This window comes from Protopterus annectens, chromosome 4.part0 (genome assembly GCF_019279795.1).
Source record: "Protopterus annectens isolate FY-2018-M chromosome 4.part0, PAN1.0, whole genome shotgun sequence".
Lineage (NCBI taxonomy): Eukaryota > Metazoa > Chordata > Ceratodontiformes > Protopteridae > Protopterus > Protopterus annectens.
Genome location: NC_056733.1, coordinates 1088660071 through 1088677452, shown reverse-complemented (window position 1 = coordinate 1088677452; position 17382 = coordinate 1088660071). Strand labels below are relative to the sequence as shown.

Sequence of the window (17382 nt, the reverse complement as noted above, 5' to 3'; positions counted from 1 at the left end):
AACTACGGGCACACATAAAATTGTCTAAGGCCAGCTTGAGAGAAAAATTGCACAGGACACTAAGGATAATCACAAGGCTTTCTTTAGTTATGTTAGGAACCTGGGTGGTAATTCCCAGATATGCTCAGAATTAGTCCAAAATGACAAAATACACCGAACCCACAGACATTGCCAACATCCTAGCTGACAGGTTCAAAGGGCAAATATCTATCCCAGAGTGCTGCCCCTGACATCTCAGATGCTCAGGTAAGAGCCGCCTCTCCAAAGCAAAACACAGCATCTACATGAACTCAAAGAAGAGCTAAACCCAAACATAAAACTACTGTTCAATCTCAGCCTTACTACAGGATATGTGCCCAAAGAGTGGCGTGCAGCAACAGTGGTCCCTCTCCATAAAGGTGGTGCCTCGGCGGATCCTGGAAACTATCGCCCCATAAGCCTGACTAGCTTGGTCTGCAAAGCTATGGAAAGGATCATCATGGACCTCATAAATAAAGATATTGGGGACCTACAAACACTGGATCCTACCCAGTTCGCTTTGTTAAGGGCAGATCCTGCCTCTTAAACCTGGTTGATTTCTTTGAAACAGTCACCAAGGCCATTCACACAGGGCATTATAGATAAGCTCACCAGCTTAAATATAAACCCCTATGTCACTAGATGGATTGCAAACTGGCTCAAGGACAGAACCCACATGGTTAGAATTGCTGGAGCCATGTCAGACTCCAAACCAGTTACAAGTGGTGTCCCACAAGGCTCAGTCCTGGCACCTCTCTTGTTCGGTATATATGGTACAGGCCAACGACTGTGGCTGACCAAGTTCGCAGATGACTGCAAACTGGGTGCCATAATCGACTCTCCAGCCGACACAAGCATCCTCCAAAAGGGCCTCATAGAAACAGACAACTGGTGCCAGTGCCATGGCCTCAAGCTAAATGCCAAAAAGTGTATAGTCTTCCCCTTTGGCAAAAACAAAGTGCCCACAAATTACCACATAGGTGGAAATCCATTAAGTACAGAAGAAGTAATTAGGGACCTGGGGTCCCAAGTTGATAGCAATCTTTCATTTGACAACCACGTGGCCAAAGTGGTTAGAAAAACATTTTATATAGCCCACCTAATCATGAAGGGATTCACATCTGGGAGGTCATCGTGCCTCTTTACTCATCCCTCATCAGGCCCATAATTGAGTACAATGCCCCTTTTGGGATGTACCTTACCAGACACCTGCAGCAACTGGAAAGACCCCAAAAGTACCTCACCAAGAGGATCAAAGGGCTCAAACAGATGCCATATGCTGCCCGGTTAAAGAAACTCCAGCTCTACTCAGTGGCATACCACCTGTTCAGAGGTGATCTGTGCCTGACGATAAAGCCATGTCCAACCCGAATTAATGGACATGCTGCACCTCAGAAAATCCAAATCCCATCGAGGAGACTTGAACCTCAGCACTGAAATAAATAGGACATGCTGGAGGGACAGATTCATAACTTCACTCTGGAATAAAATCCCAGTCCAGGTTAGGCAGAGTCCCTCATTGACTCTCTTCAAGAGGAATCTTGATGAGTGGATGGGAGATCGATCACTTCTGTGTCACTGTTAGATAGAGGCACAGTATACTAACCTCGAAAAAGGGCATAGCAAAATAAATTTAAAATGGGTGTCTGGCTAGGCTTATAAATGCCCTAGGGCAGATAGCCTAGTATGAACCTATGAACCTATGAATTGTGGGAACACTACAAGCAGAATAATGTTTTGGACGAGGAATGAATTTAAAGGGAAAGCAGGAATTGAGTGTGAGATTTGTAATGTTTGACAATAACTGAGTGGATTATTAGTGATGTATAATGCTTGCAACTGAAAATATGTTAATATTTGTTATCCTTTATGTAAATGTATTATTGTCTATGTCATAAATGATTATTTAATAAAGTTGTTTCTTGTTTAAATAAAAAAAATTGCCCTTCAGAGCTTTACTGCTGCTGAGGAATATACTCCTCTAAAGCTTTCAAGGATCGACATTCTGCTTGGTGCTGTTCCATTACTGGTTAGATAAGTTCCCTGTGATGGAAACCTTCCAGTTTCTAAATATTGTTTGGGTCTTATCACTTTCCTCTTCAGGAAGGTTATTTTAAAGCTAGGGGTTTTGTGGTTTAACAGATTATCATGCGACCGTATCTTGCTTTTAAATAGAAATGCCTTTTTCCTGTCATTTTAAGTTAAGTAAAATAACTGAAACATTTTTTTCTGTGGAAAAAAATGTGTTTATTTTACCTTTTGGGGGTTGGCAAAGTGTTTAAAATGCTATTTTGTAGTGTGTTTTTCCGGAGAAGGACAGTGACTTTTAAAGACTAGTAGTTTTTTCCAGCATTTGCTGCTTCTCTTTCATAAGAAACAGGCACCATTTTTGGTCTGACCATGGAACAAACTACTGGTACGATGGTCAGTCCTCCTTCCATCCACAAAAATAAAAAGTTAAGCAAACAGCCTTTGTCACCACAGCAGGCTAGCAGTTTGCCACAGCCACAGGTGGATGACTCTGCTGTGGCCATTTGTCATACCTCAGACCACTCAACTTTGATACCTCTGGTGTACCACCTACAACTACTGTGGACTGGGCGTTAGCCTGATCCACTGTGTCTGATATGGTCCCCTCAGTGGGCAAGGGAGAGCCACTCTTGTCAGTCCTGGGACAAGGAATAGGAAAGACTTCCCTGCTGTGTTAAATGCTCTGTCCATCCCTGGGGAAGCTGCTTCTGCCATTAGTAACATGGTTGGCCCCATTCTTTTCCTGCCAAAAGGAAACAGAACACTAAGCATGTGTCTACTCCTCCTCATATTTCGTTAGACATGAGTACTTTACTGGGTTTGCCTGAAGGTTTCATTCAGGCTATTAATCATCCTTGTAATGTATTTCTGATAAAAGAAAGAGGGATACATCTTTTCCTCAAGAGATTCAATATTTTGAATCTGAACAGGAAGATGGAGGGACAGATGCAGAGTTTCACCTCAGATTTCTGATTTAGACTCAGAGGAGAGTTCAGTTTCTGATTCTCCTGGGAAGGTCTCTTTCTGTGAGACTATTGCTAGAATGTGCAAGTGTTTTTAGTGGGAGAACATTGAGGTTTCACAGTCCCTCAGAAAATACAATGAGTTGTTATAGAAGGAATTTCTAGAAACTACACTTGTTCCTTCTGTTCTGTCTGCTTTAAAGGATGTATATGTTACAGATTGCAATTTTCCTGATAGTCATCCAGCTGCCCCTAAAAAGGCAGATAGGATTTACAGAATTCCTCAGTCTTTTTAAGTTTTTATACACTCTTCCCAAATGGGTGGCCACGGTGGTGCAGCGGTTAGCATTGCCACCTCACAGCAAGAGGTTCTCTGGTTCAATTCTCGGCTGGGGTGCCTTCTGTGCGGAGTCTGCATGTCCTCCCTGTGGTCGCGTGGGTTTCCTCCGGGTGCTCCGGTTTCCTCCCACATCCCAAAGACATGCTGTAGGTGGATTGGACACTCTAAATTGGCCATAGGCTTGAGTGCATGCGTGTGCCTTCTGTGGAAGGTTGGGCGCCGGGCTGGCAACTCGACACTGTAAAACTCCACTGCCAATCATGAGCGGACAGGTGATCTGCTGTGGCGACCCCTAACCGGGAAAAAGCTGAAAGAAGAAGAAGAAGAACACTCTTCCCAAATCTGACCCAGCAGCTATACCTTTAGTTTATCCCACTGCTGCTAAATGTTTAGTTAATTCCAATCCTTATTTTTCTGATAAGGATGGGAAAATTATTAAGTATGGGAAAAGTATATACTTCTGTAGTATTGATTTTCTGAATTTTGAATTGTTAGGTTCATATGTTATAGTTTGTTCTGACTAATTGTGAAAATATGTGGAATACTTTATTTGCACTTTCTTCTTTGAGGCAAAATCTCCCCTACATCTACATAATTTAGTTTCTTCTATTGCATAGGTCACTACTCATTGTTTACAGTGTATGTATGACTCTGTTGTGACTTCTTCCAGGGCTATGGTGACTGGTACTGTTTTGAGGAGTATTACATGGCTGCATTCTCAGAACCTCAGAGATGATGTTAAAAATGATATTTTAAATTCCCCTTTGGGTGGAGAATTAGTTTTTGGCCCCTCTGCTGCAGAGATGGTCAAAAAGTGTGATGAAAGGACTGATCCAGGGAATCTTTTAAGAATTGTCAGCCCTCCTTTTCCAAATTCTCTAAGGGATTCTGTAACTCCTCATCCAGTTTTGGCAAAAAAGCAGAATAAACATTGTCAACAAAATACAGGTAAACAGATGTTTAAGAACAAATGGCAAGTGGGTTCCAAAAAGAAACCTTGTACCTCCCAAAATCAAGAACAGTCCAACAAGTCTGAATGACATTTCATGAGATCTTGTGACCCCCTCCCACCCCAGTCCCTTTTGGATTCCAGAAAGTCTGAATCTCTGTTTTTCTCTTTGGCAACAGAATGGGTTTTGAAGATCGTTTATCAAGGTTACAAATGACAGTAGGTGAAAATTCATCCTTCCCTGGGGTCATTCCGCATCTTTCAGATTACACTATTTTTGTTTCCTCCTTTTCTTCATCATATGCTGTCCCAAGGAGTAACAGAACCAGTTCCTTCTTCCTCCCAGGTAGGGAAGGGCTTTTTTTCAAGGATGTTCTTGGTGCCAAAGAAAGAAAATTCTTGGAGACCAGTTCTGGATCTTTCTTTCCTAAATCTGTTTGTAATAATGCCCAAATTTAAAATGATGTCACTACACAACCTGTTACCTGTTCTTCCTCTTTCAAATTTCCTGGTAACACTAAACTTAAAAGATGCTTATCATATCCTTATTCATCCAGACTTCAAATGTTTAAGGTTTTGTGTGCGTGGATCATATTAACAGTTCTGTACCTTATCTTTTTGACTATCCACTGCACCAAGAATGTTTACAATGTGTCTAACTCCAGTTGTAGCTTATTGCAGGCTACAGGGTATCCACATTTTTCCATATTTAGATGAGTTGTTTATCTTTGCAGAGTCTTTTCAAAGTGTCAGGAATCTCTCTCTGGGGTGAGAGATCTCTTACACAAGCTGGAATTGCTGGAGAACATTCAAAAGTTTTTCTTAATTCAACACAAGATTGTGTTCCTGGAACATCAGCTAGACACTTCAGTTCAAAGAGCTTTTCTCTTACAAGAAAAAATAGATCTGTATCTAGATCAGTTTCTAAGATTTTCAACTCAAACTTCAGTCATTGACAAGGGAAGTCCTTATGATTCATGGCTTCTGCTACTCTGTTGATGCTCTTGATACCCCTGGCAAAACTCCACATGACAAGGATAAAGTGGTATCTGAAATCTCTTTGGTCCCAGCACCAGCACTCTTTATCTTTTCAAATCCCAGTGCTGGAGTTTGTCAGAAGAGAAATAATTTAATGGAGACAACAGATATTCTTAAGTCCAGGTCACTCTTTCTCCCTTGCAGTTCCCAAACAGTCAGTCACCACAGATGCCTCAGACTCTGCTTGGGGAGCAGTTTCAGGAGGAATAAAAGTGCAGGGTGTATGGGACACTGAGGACAGATGCAAACACATAAATATCAAAGACAAGTTTGCCATGATCAAGGCAGGCAACTTTCTGAATCGTCTTTGGTTCCCAGGACCTCTTCAAGTTGTTACAGACAGTACCACAGTTATGTGTTACACCAACAAAAAGGGGGGAACCAGGTTGTATCCCCTTTGCAGAGTAGCCATGTTAACCTGGGATATAGTTTCACAGCATTTTGCATTCTAGCCATGTTAATTTGGGGATATAGTTTCACAGCATCATCTCACTTTACAGACAGCCTACATTTTGTCAGACCAAAATGGTGTAGCAGACAAGCTGTGCAACACCAGTGTAGACCCTCAAGACTGGAAACTAGATCAAGGGGTCTTACAAGATTTGATCCATCTGTGGTAAGTTCCTCAAGTAGACATCTTTGAACAATCAACAGGCAAAATTCTGTTTCAGGACTCCAGGTAAGAAGGACTGGAAGCCAGATGCTTTTTGTTTCCCTTGGACAGGAATGTTCCTGTATGCTTTTCCACCCTTTCCACTAATATCCAGTGTGCTTCTAAAGATTCAGAAGGAATCCTCCAAGATCACTGTAGTGACTCCCTTCTGGCCCAGGCAGCCATGGTTCTCCCTTCTTTTGGAAATGGCCAGGGACAATTTCCATAAGATTCCTCACAGATTGGCTCTACTCACACAAGAGCAGGGGTTTGATACACCCCGACATGAATCGACTTCAACTGACTACCTGGATGATAGGGTCTTACTTCCTTTTAGGCACATGTTTAGTGAGGATGTGCAGTAGGTATTAATGGAGGCAAGAAAGTCTACTACTAGAAAATCATATATTAGCAGATGAAAAAAGTTTTCTAGTTGATGCTAACAACATAACCAGCAATCATTCAGGCTAGTCGTTCTCTGGTTTTACAATATCTGTGTGAGTCACTATCCCATGGCATTTCTTATTCCTCTATCAAGATTGATTTAACAGCCATTTCAGCATGTCTGCCCATGGATCCTCCTCCTTTAAGGCTTTCTCGTGTCAAAATGTTCTTGAAAGGGGTTTTGCACAACAGGCCCCCAAGTTATTCATGCCCCCTCATGATCATAATATTGTGTTAGAGAAGATGACACATGCTCCATTTGACACAGCTAACCTGGCTGACTTGAGGTTCTTAACATAGAAAACAGTTTTACTGATTGCTATGACATCTGCAAGAAGGCCTTCTGAGTTGCTAGCTCTTATGGTAAGTCAATCCTATCTTATTTTCAACAGGGACAGGGTTTCTTTGAGAACTAATCCTTCTTTTATGCCTAAAGGTGTATCAGAGTTTACTTTAAGCCAAACTATCCATCTCCCCATTTTCTTTCCAGAACCTGAAAATGAATGAGAAATGATACTCCCTACCTTGCATATCTGCTGACAACTTGGGTACTATCTTGTCAGAACTAAAGCTTTGTGGATCAATCGTTCATTTCTTGTAAAGGTAAGAAGAAGGGACAACCTGTGTCAGAACAGACTATTTCCAAATGGTTGCCTAAGGCTATCACCATAACAAAACTATTACAGGCAGGGTCAAGGCCCACTGTGCCAGGGCCTTGGCTTCATCTATGGCTTTTTGGAAAAGGTTGGATTCAGGAGTATTCTAGAAACTGCTACTTGGTGCTCTGTACCTACTTTTACAAAGCACTATAATCTTAATTCCTTCTCTAGATCCAGGTTAAGCTTTGCTAGGATCATTCTCCTGGGGCTGCTGGACTCGCCTCTTTCTACCTCCCAAATATAGTTAGCTAAGGTAATCTACCCATATAGCTAAGACTACTGTGGCAGTGATCAACATGACAAACTGATAAAAATAATACAGTTGTGTAAGTAAACTTACCTTAACATTAGATGCTTGAATGATCACTGCTGCAGTAGCTGCACCCTACCTCTCTCCCCCTTGTTTTTGTGTGTGTTGTGTTTTTTTTTTTTTTTTATGTCAGGGTATAAACATTTTTGTTGATCCTAGTATAGTCCTTTCAGGCCTCAGCCTCCCTCTCTCTGTTTGCTTCTTGTAATATTATAATAAATCCATGTTCACTTGAAGTAACAGAATAATGTTAAACCAACTTGCTTCCAGTATCTAATGTGCAATTGTTACTTAAAACATAAATATTTGCTGTATGTCCAGGAAAAGGCCATTAAAATGAAACAATGTTTCTGGAAAAGTGCAACAGGTAATGGTTTGTCTTATTTATGAAGTCACGTGTAGGTGCAGCACCATTAGCAGCAAAGCAAATAAATTAGTTTGCAGTGGAATTGCTGCGCAAGGATTTGTTATAGTAGTTTTTCTCCAGTTCAGTTGTAAAAGATATAGCCTTATAATTATATAAGATATGTGACTATACAGTAATTTCTAATATATTTCTGTTTTGTCTGGTTTAATTTCTCCAAGTTTTTTTTGTTTCTAGTACCATGACAGGAATGGACCTTATTCCTAAGTCAAAATATGATTAAAGTTCATGAAATTAGTATTGTTTGTACTGTGTTTATTACATAATGTCTGTGTAGAAAAAGTGACATATGATCTATAAGCATATGGTTCTTCTGATTTTGTTTGTGTATTTAACATTTGGCCTAGTAGGACTAACCCAGTCAACAGGGCAGCCACGGTGGTGCAGTGGTTAGCATTGCCGCCTCACAGCAAGAGGTTCTCCGGTTCGATCCTTGGCTGGTGTGCCTTCTGTGCGGAGTCTGCATGTCCTCCCTGTGGTTGCATGGGTTTCCTCCGGGTGCTCCGGTTTCCTGCCACATCCCAAAGACATGCTGTAGGTGAATTGGACACTCTAAACTGGCCATAGGTGTGAGTGTGTGCATGTGTGTGCCTTCTGTGGACGGTTGGGCACCGGGCTGGCAACTCGACACCGTAAAACTCCACTGTCAATCATGAGCGACAGGTGATCTGCTGTGGCGTCCCCTAACCGGGAAAAGCCAAAAGAAGAAGAAGAAAAAGAAGGACTAACCCAGTCAACAAAGTATAAATAAAGAAATAAAACTTAATTCAGCTGTCAAGATAGATTCGGTCAATAAAGCAAAGTAACTGCACAATCACACTTAAGTGCACTGTGACACAATTGTTTTCTGTAGCTGTATGCATGCATTCTTTTTAATGTGGAACATATTTTAGTAAAAAGATTCATAAAAGATTTATTGAGACACACCCACATAACTTTTTTCATCATCCAGTGAATCACCTGAGGGTTAGTTTGTAAATCTGTCCGTAAACATTAATGCATGTGTCTCTGCACATGCACAGTGGTACATTCATTAAAGTCTTTGGATGTGCTCACACCCTAGACCTCCAGTGACATCACCTAGATTATGGGTCATTATGGTAGTAATATTTTACAGATGATTTATTTATCCGACTCTGTTTAGCCAGATGCAGACAGGAGTGTTTTGCCATCCTGGATGCACCACATAATGTGATGCAAAAGGTAACTGAATTATTGTGACTGTTCACTTTAATAAATTAAAGCCTATATTTTTCTTAATTAGATTCCAAGATTAAGTGATGCAAAATGCATGATTAAATTCCTCTAGAAAACTATCATTGCTCACAAGGGAACTGTTGTCTAGCTGTCAAATATATTGTGATTCTGTAGATATTCTGAAAAATGCAATGACAATGTTTTAAGTTACAAGCTTCTCTATGCAGAGGTCTGTTATTACTCCTAGCTGCCATAATTTGATTGTAATCCCTTAAAAATGGAACTGATAATGCAGAAATCCTATTTCTGAAGCATTCATGATGATTTGTAGTTTAACATCACACTAATTCATGTCTGTTTTCTTGAATGCAGTGTATACATTGTCTACATTCCACATAGCACCATGCCTGTGGAAGCAGGAAAAACAGATATGGAAAGAGTCGGCTACTTTAGTGAGATGGGATATATCACGATTGGGGACAAATATGTGTCACCTCATGGTAGTAAGTAAAAAAGGAAAAACAATATTACTTTTTTCTTCAGTGAAATGACTTAATGTGTTGGTCTGGTGCCAAGTAATTTTATTTAAATACCACATTGTATCATAACATATTTGGATAAATAATTCTAATTAATTTCCAGTAATTATAGATTCTTATACATATTGCTTTACAGTTGACTCAACATTTCCAAATCAGTGCTACACAGCAACACACCTCGAAGTACACACAACTGCTACTGTACTTTTATAGTTCTTTACCATTCCTAGAAATGAAGACTCCCCAGTAATTTAATCTGTCTACAAACTCACTGTCACATTGAAATTTATGTTTAATACTAGAGGGCTCTAAGATGAACAGCGCCAAGTTAAAGGTATTGGTATTCTTAATCTAAAGATTACATGAATAGTATCACTTAAATTATTTTTCTTAAATAGATGCTGTCTGGCATTGTAGACAAAAGTGAGATTAATGTGTAATATTTAGATTGAAAAGAAGTAGCATGTGCATCTGTTTGTAAGCTGCCCTGCCTGCTTTAATAGAGTAAGAAAAAAGTGGTATTTATTTGGACTATTACTGTCCTTTTCACTGAAAACTTTTTGGTAGAGCCCTGGAGATTGAATGGGCAGCCAAGCAACATGGAACATGACCTCAGAATTAGTTATATAAGTTGTATGGATATAAGGAAAAAATTCTTTGGCTGGTTGACACTCTGGTCTTCTAGGCTCAGTCAAATTGATTTTGATTAAACAGGTGTTGATTAAGTGTCCTATATTCAAAGGAAGCTACTTAATGTTGCGGTGGTGCAGCGGTTAGCGTTGTCGCCTCACAGCAAGAGGTTCTCCGGTTCAATTCTCAGCTGTAGTGTCTTCTTTGTGGAGTCTGCATGTCCTCTCCATGGTGGAATTCACCTTAAAGACATGCAGGTAGGTGCGTGCATGTGTGGCTGTGCCTTCTTTGAAGGTTGGGTGCCGGCCTGGCAACTCGACACTGTAAAAATTCACTGCCAGTCATTAGCGGACTGGAGTTCTGCTGTGGCGACCCCTAACTGGGAGAAACCAAAAGACTTTTTTTTATTCAAAGGAAGCTACCTATTTCAGTTCAGTCTTGTTTTCTAATTGTTTTTGTTTGCTGTGTGAACTATTTTACATCCCTTCCTAAGTAATGGTTGGTTTTGTGTAAGTCTTTGGGGGTTAGGGAAGAATTGCAGGTGTATGTTAAGAACATAGGACTTGAAGGAGGGCTCTATAGTTTGTATATACACAAGGTTTCTAAATGTTTCATCTGTTTCAGAGTTGGAACTCTGGGTACACTTTTCTAGGTCTTAATCTATGTATTTGTATGTTTATGTCCATTTACTCCTCTATTATTGGACTTTGCCAAGATTTCAACACTTAACGTAATTTTTATTCTTTCTAAATTACTTTATTGGTAGGATAGATGAAAAGGTCATGGTGTTTTTCCTTTGCAGCTATTACTGGGAAGTCTGTTTTCACAGGCATATTAGTAAGGTCAGTCACTACTAACCTCAGATTCCATCCTCACATCACTCCCCCTCTGTGGGACCACTTCATACTGGGGTGTATCCTGGATGTGTCTTGTCACAGTGCAAGCCTTGTCTTTCCAGACAGAGATGGCCTTTTAACTCTAAGGGCCATGAATGAACCACAACTGGGGAGTACAGCAAACATGGGGGGAGACATCATAACACAGCTGTTTTTCTACCTGCATGCTAGGGGAAGGTCCCTAAGTTCCCAAGTGTTCTAGTGACAGTGCCACATGTGTGATTGCAATAGAATGTTACAAGGGGTGACACTCCACCTCTGCTGTGACATAGTCCTTGAATGCCAGCCCACTCATCCGTGTAACTTCACTGGTCTTCCTCTGGTCTTTGATCCTCAATGGCAACAGGGCAGCAGTTTATACGCAGCACATTGTCCCACAGTCCCTTCCACCAGAGAGAAGTGAGCAGGCATAGTCTCATCATTCCTTTCTTTCTCCATGTCATGTCTATTAGTGCCTGATAATCAAGCTCAAGTCACCTGAGTCACAGACAGAGGCTATCCCTCAATACCAATGGACCTGATATCATGGAATACTGAGGGTATTCAACTCGTCTACAGAAAATGAAAACTTATTTTCCCTTTGCATTTTCAAAATGAACTGAATTAAATTAACTGCTGCTAGTGGATGCTTTAGGAATGGGGTAAGGTAGGATATTGTCAAATTTAGAAAACCTTTCCATGTTATAATTTCTTCATATGGTAGTGATTATCTTTGAATCACCATACTGAGAACTTTATTTGTTCTTTGCTGTTCTGTGTTTAATTTTTCTCCTGGTAGTAGTTAAAGTGGATGCTCCATGCCCAAATCAACTAGTGATCCATATAGCGCTTGTTCCTTTAGTTGATAAATTTTGAAAGAATTTTGTTATTTTTGGTTGGAGGCTGGACTACAGTGATTATCCAGTTAAAAATGTGAAAGTAAGCCTGCAGTTCAGTTTTCTGTAAGATCTGAAGTAGTTACCGATCTTAACAGCTCTTTCAACCTCTTGGCTCTTTTAGATGTATTAGCCCACATAAAAAATGGCTTTGCTTTTTTCACATTCTCACATATTTTAGCTACGGAGTGATTATTCTTTAGTTTCATGCACAACTATTCATAATTTAGTTGATATATTTCATCATTATGGATTTTTCTTCAAATGATTTTATGTTGATTTTACTTCTGGATTTTAAAATTTGTTATAAGAATTAATTTTTATGGAAATTGATCGGATATTTTGGATGACCCAGAAATGGTGAGTGTCATTAATGATCAAATGGGTATTCTTTCTCAAGACTTGGAAGATATGTCACCAGTGCCATAGCATAGAAGGATGAAGCCCTAAGTGCTCAGGCATCTGAAGCGGTAGCAGAGAGGAATGGAATTGCCTATCCCAGGGGAGGGACACTCATTTTGGCACTTCCTGGGGGGAGGTATGATCCTTGAAGACACGAATAGCCCATGGGCAATTCCGGGATGGGCATAGGTGAGGGGGGAGGCTTACCTCTCAATCTCTTAGAGCACGCAATCTGAACAAAGCCATGAAGAATGAGGGGACAAAGGCCCAAAATATGGACAATTTTTAAATATTAGTCTTATAAACATATAAAGTTGATACAGTAACAGGTTTTGCATTAGCCTGCATTTTCTGATGGGTATGAAGTCTAAAACTCATATGCCTGTCATTATTTTCTGACTTCAATTATCAATGCTTTTCCAGTGATTTGCCAGAAAATAAAATGTTTATGAGGAGCAAACCAAAAATATGAGGCAAAAATATGGACATTTTGCGAAAATCTGTACAGTTGAGAGGTATGGAGGAGGGACAAGAGGGTAGATCATAACATAAAAAAACCCTTCTTTTTGTGGAAGCAGTTGAAGGCAAGACCCTTCAGGATGCCCTTAATTTGTACTCTGGACCCAGACCCCCCCCCAAAAAAAAATCTGTTTTAGTCCAGGGGGATTAAAGGAAGGACGAGTAGGCCTGACAATGGACAGGGGCACTAGGGTACAGACTGGAATTTATGAAGCAAGGGGAGAGGGAACAGAAAAAAACTTGGAAGATGTGTCAGGCAAGACTAATGCTAGGTATCCATCTTTTAAAACCCTTGGTTATTTATTCAGTGGGGCTTTATTTAATCAGGATAACTTAATAACAGAATGCATGCTCGTAGCTGAAACTGATCCAAAATTATTGACACATGAGTGAATTCTTGAGTTAAAACGCAACAACTAAGCCTGTATTTAAACTTGCAGTTATCCTGGATAGATTATGTGCATTTGGCTAAAGGCTCTGAAATGAGTGAAATCGTCTTTTATTTACTTGGTCATTAACAGTGATGGGACTAGCAGTTTCAGTTGTATTTATTTATTTATTATTTGATTATTTATTTATTTATTTATGGATACGTAAACATTTATTTATGACATAATTAAATACATAAACGTATGTCAATTTCAAAAATTAGAAGATAAAATCAATTTTGATTAGATGGTTTCAGCAATGATTCGTCTTAAATTAAAGCACCACAGTCTTATGGCTACTCAGCTGTATTTTGTAAATTGTTCTATTTTAAGTTATCAAAAGTTCTACTGAAAGTCTGCTACTATATTTTAGACTTGAATACTACTGATGTTCACTTAAAACAGTCTAAAACAGTTGTAACACCCAAAGTCAATTTTGAGACTATTAATAAATAAAAAAAAAAAAATGTTGATATATAGAATTAATAAATGTTGTTATTGTGTCTTTTCGGCTTTTCCCGGTTAGGGGTCGCCACAGCAGAACTCCAGTCCACTAATGATTGGCAATAGATTTTTACGTGCCGTGTTGCCAGCTCTGACGCACAACCTTCAACGAAGGTACGCCCATTCACGCATGTCTCCACGCAGAAGACGCTCTAGCTGAGAATCGAACCGGACAGCGTCTTATTGTGAGGCGACAATGCTATCGCAGCACCACTACTACTACAGTACTTATACATTTTTTCACTCTTCAGTTTCTCTCACTAGTTCAGTCTGGGTTCATCCAGGGCTGACAAACCCAAGACCAGTCCTTAACTCTTGAATAATGCTGCTTAACCAGACCAAAAATATCCAATATTCACTTGTCCATGCATTCAGCAAATGGATTTCATTTGTTTTTTTTTATTTTATTTAAAGATTTCAAGCAGGTTCTACTATATCTCATAAACTCACCTGAATTCAGATCACAAAAGCTTGCAAAATAGCTGGCAGTGGTCAAACTGGTCAAACTTTTATTCACAGACTTAGATCTAACTCATGAATAATATCAGAAAATGCAACAAAACACAGCATCAGGGAACAAGCATCTATTTCGTGTGTGTTTGTGTGTGTGTGTGTGTGTGTGTGTGTGTGTGTGTGTGTGTGTGTGTGTGTGTGTGTGTGTGTGTGTGTTGAGGGCTTTGTCACCACACCCTTCTTACTTTATTATTCTCATTTAGGTGATGCATGCATCTGGCTATAAGCCTCTTAAATAAAATTCATTCCTTTGGCTGTCTATAACATGCTCAACATGAGTTACATATTACATTATCGAAGTTTCAGTACTTCAAATACCATATGGTCGACACCATATGATCGAAATACTAAAACTTTGAAAATATAAGGAAAACAAAAACAAAAGTAACTGCTGTGAGCAGGGGGCAAGCCCTCCTGCACCCCCCCACCCCCCTACTTAAATATACCAACTCCGAGATCGCACTTTAATGGAGTTAAGCGCAGGAAAGGGAAGGTTTCCCTTTCCTACGCTGTAGCGCGATCTCGGAGTTGCTATATTTAAGTAGCGAGGGGTGTCTGGGTTGCAGGGGGGCTTGCCCCCTTGCCTACACCCTTCACTTTACCTTTTTTTTAATACAGTTTTCGGAGCATTTGAAAATGTAATTGTTCGATCATTAAAGGTTGATCTTTAGCGAGTCGAACAATTGCATTTTCGATGTTCCAATAGGAACCCCTCAACATGACCTGTACAGAAACTGGTAACATCAGCATAACAACATTGATGCTCACAATGCCTAAAATACAGTAGTCTGAACTCCTGGATTTCCTCATCCTTTGTGACCCATGTTAGTGCTTATTCCTGCGTCCAGAGCAGTAGGGACATTTGGGATTTGGCGTGTTAGGTTTTTTGTGTTTCCAGCATTGTGAGCATTGATATTGTTATGCTGGCTTTACCAGTTTCAGTACAGGCCATGTTTAGAATGTGATAGACAACCGATTCCCACCATCGTTAGTAATTTAACATTCATGGGTAAATACTAATGTTCTTCATAAGGATCACTGCTGCAGTAACCTAAGCTGTATGGGTTATAACCTGCTAAGGATATAATAGATGACCAGTTTTCAAAGCTTCACGGTGCTTTCCATGCACCCATACCATTACAGGTTTGGGTGCCAAGCTCTTCAAAGCTTTTCTGCTGCCGAAGAAAGAACTCCCCTGCAGGCTTCTGAGGACTGATTGTTGGTTAAGTCTGTTCCATTGCTGGGCAGCTAAGTTCCCTTTGTGGGAAATAAGCTTCCACTTTACTTTTTTGACAGAAAACTATGTCTTTCTGTGAAACTTATTCATTTAAGCTAGGATTAAGTGATTTTATACACTTTTAAATGGGAGCATTCCTTTTTTTCTTTTCTGGCAAAAAAATGTTTAAAACTTATTTTAAACTACTTTTTCTGTGGTGAAACTTGTGTTATTTTACTTTTGGGGGCTGGTCTATGTAATTAAAGCGCTTTTTACTGTGTTTTATAGGAAAGAGGTTACCTTTTTACAGCTTACCTATTTTATTGAATATTGCTGCTTAGGTTTCCCTGGAAATCGGGTACCTTTTTTGGCTTAATCATGGAGCAGCCTACTGGTTCTTTGATTCTTCCATCATCCTACCACAAAAAAAAAAAAAAAATTCTTAAACACCATTTGCCACCACAGCTACAGATGGGTGATTCTGTTGTAGCCAAAGATGGTTCCTCAGATCATTCATCTTTTTCCATGTGTCCTGCTGATAGGGTCCCTACAGCCAATATGGGCCAGGGGTTAGACACATCCAGTGCAGCTGTTAATGTCCATGTGAGAGAGGGTGAGGCACTCCTTTCTGTCCTAGGAGAAGGGGCAGAAAATGTCTGTCTGTATAGTCCGAAAATGGTGTCTATCCTTAATGAAGTTACTGTTAGCAACTCTGGGGATGCTTCTTTAGAAATTCCTGTCAAAAAGAAACAAAACTAAAACATATGTCTTTTTCTAAGTGTCAGGCATCTCTCACTTAGGGAAGACATTTCCTAAGCAGGCTGGAATTTCGAGAGATCATTCAAAGGTGTTTTCTGACTCCTTTGCACAGGATTGTTTTCCTGATGTGCCTCGAAGACACCACAGTTCAAAGAGCTTTTCTTCCACAGGAAAAATAGATCTGTACTTATTTCTATTCTTGAGCTTTTCCACTCAGGCTTCTGTCTCAGGAAGGGAATTTCTCAGTCTCAAGGAATCTATAATGATTATAATAAAGTCTTGCAAGACTCCACAATAGAAAGATCCAGTGGTAACTGAAACATCTATTGTCCCAGCATCAGCATCCCTTGACTTTTCAAATTCCAGCTTTGTGATTTGTGAGCAGAGAAATTATGCTTCGGAGATGTCAGATTTCTCAGAATCCAGTTCTCTCTTATCATCCCTCTTGCTCCAACACAGTCAGTCACAACAAACACCTCAGACTTTGCTTGGGGAGCAGCATCAGTGGGAATAAAAGTGCAGGGTCTCTGGAACAAGAAAGACCAAAATACATATACTTAAAAAGAGATGTTTCTTTTAAACTAAAAACATCTTAATCACGTATGACATAGGTGATAATACATTTATATAAATGAAAACAAACCATATTAACATACTATTAGTTGCAAACATTGTACATCACAAAGTATATTGACATAATTTTAGTTACATACATTATAAATCACTTTGAATTGACCCAGTCATTGTAAGTCAGACATTACAAATCCTGCCTTCTTTTAAACCTCATTCCTCCTGTGCATGTATAGGTCCCACAATTCCCATTTTTTTCTATGTAACATGCTCCTACCCTTTTCTAAAGATCCCAGTTCCAGTTATTTTATCTCTATTACTATATTCACTCCTAATACAACTGGTTTAGACTTTGATTTCTATTTTCTAGTAATTGCTTTTTTGGCAGCCACAATAATTAGACTCTGCAAGGCATTGCTATGTCTAGGCAATTCTGATTCTGTATCATAGTGCAAGAAAATAATTTCCTTAGTTGCACCAATTTGCTGACTTAGTATCTCTGACAGA

General features: G+C 39.7%; 1 protein-coding gene across 2 annotated transcripts in view; it reads left to right on the top strand.

The window, feature by feature from the left end:
• The window catches only part of CCHR4.PART0H4orf47 (chromosome chr4.part0 C4orf47 homolog), a 507549-nt gene that overhangs the window by 62221 nt on the left and 427946 nt on the right, over positions 1–17382 (top strand). The window contains exon 2 of one of the 2 annotated variants that reach the window (XM_044069036.1): positions 9397–9527. The exons of the other annotated variant lie outside the window; for it this stretch is intronic. Within the exon in view, the coding sequence (XP_043924971.1) occupies positions 9428–9527 (100 nt within the window). The 5' untranslated portion in view covers positions 9397–9427. The remainder of the gene's footprint in view (positions 1–9396; positions 9528–17382) is intronic. 2 annotated transcript variants of the gene reach the window in all.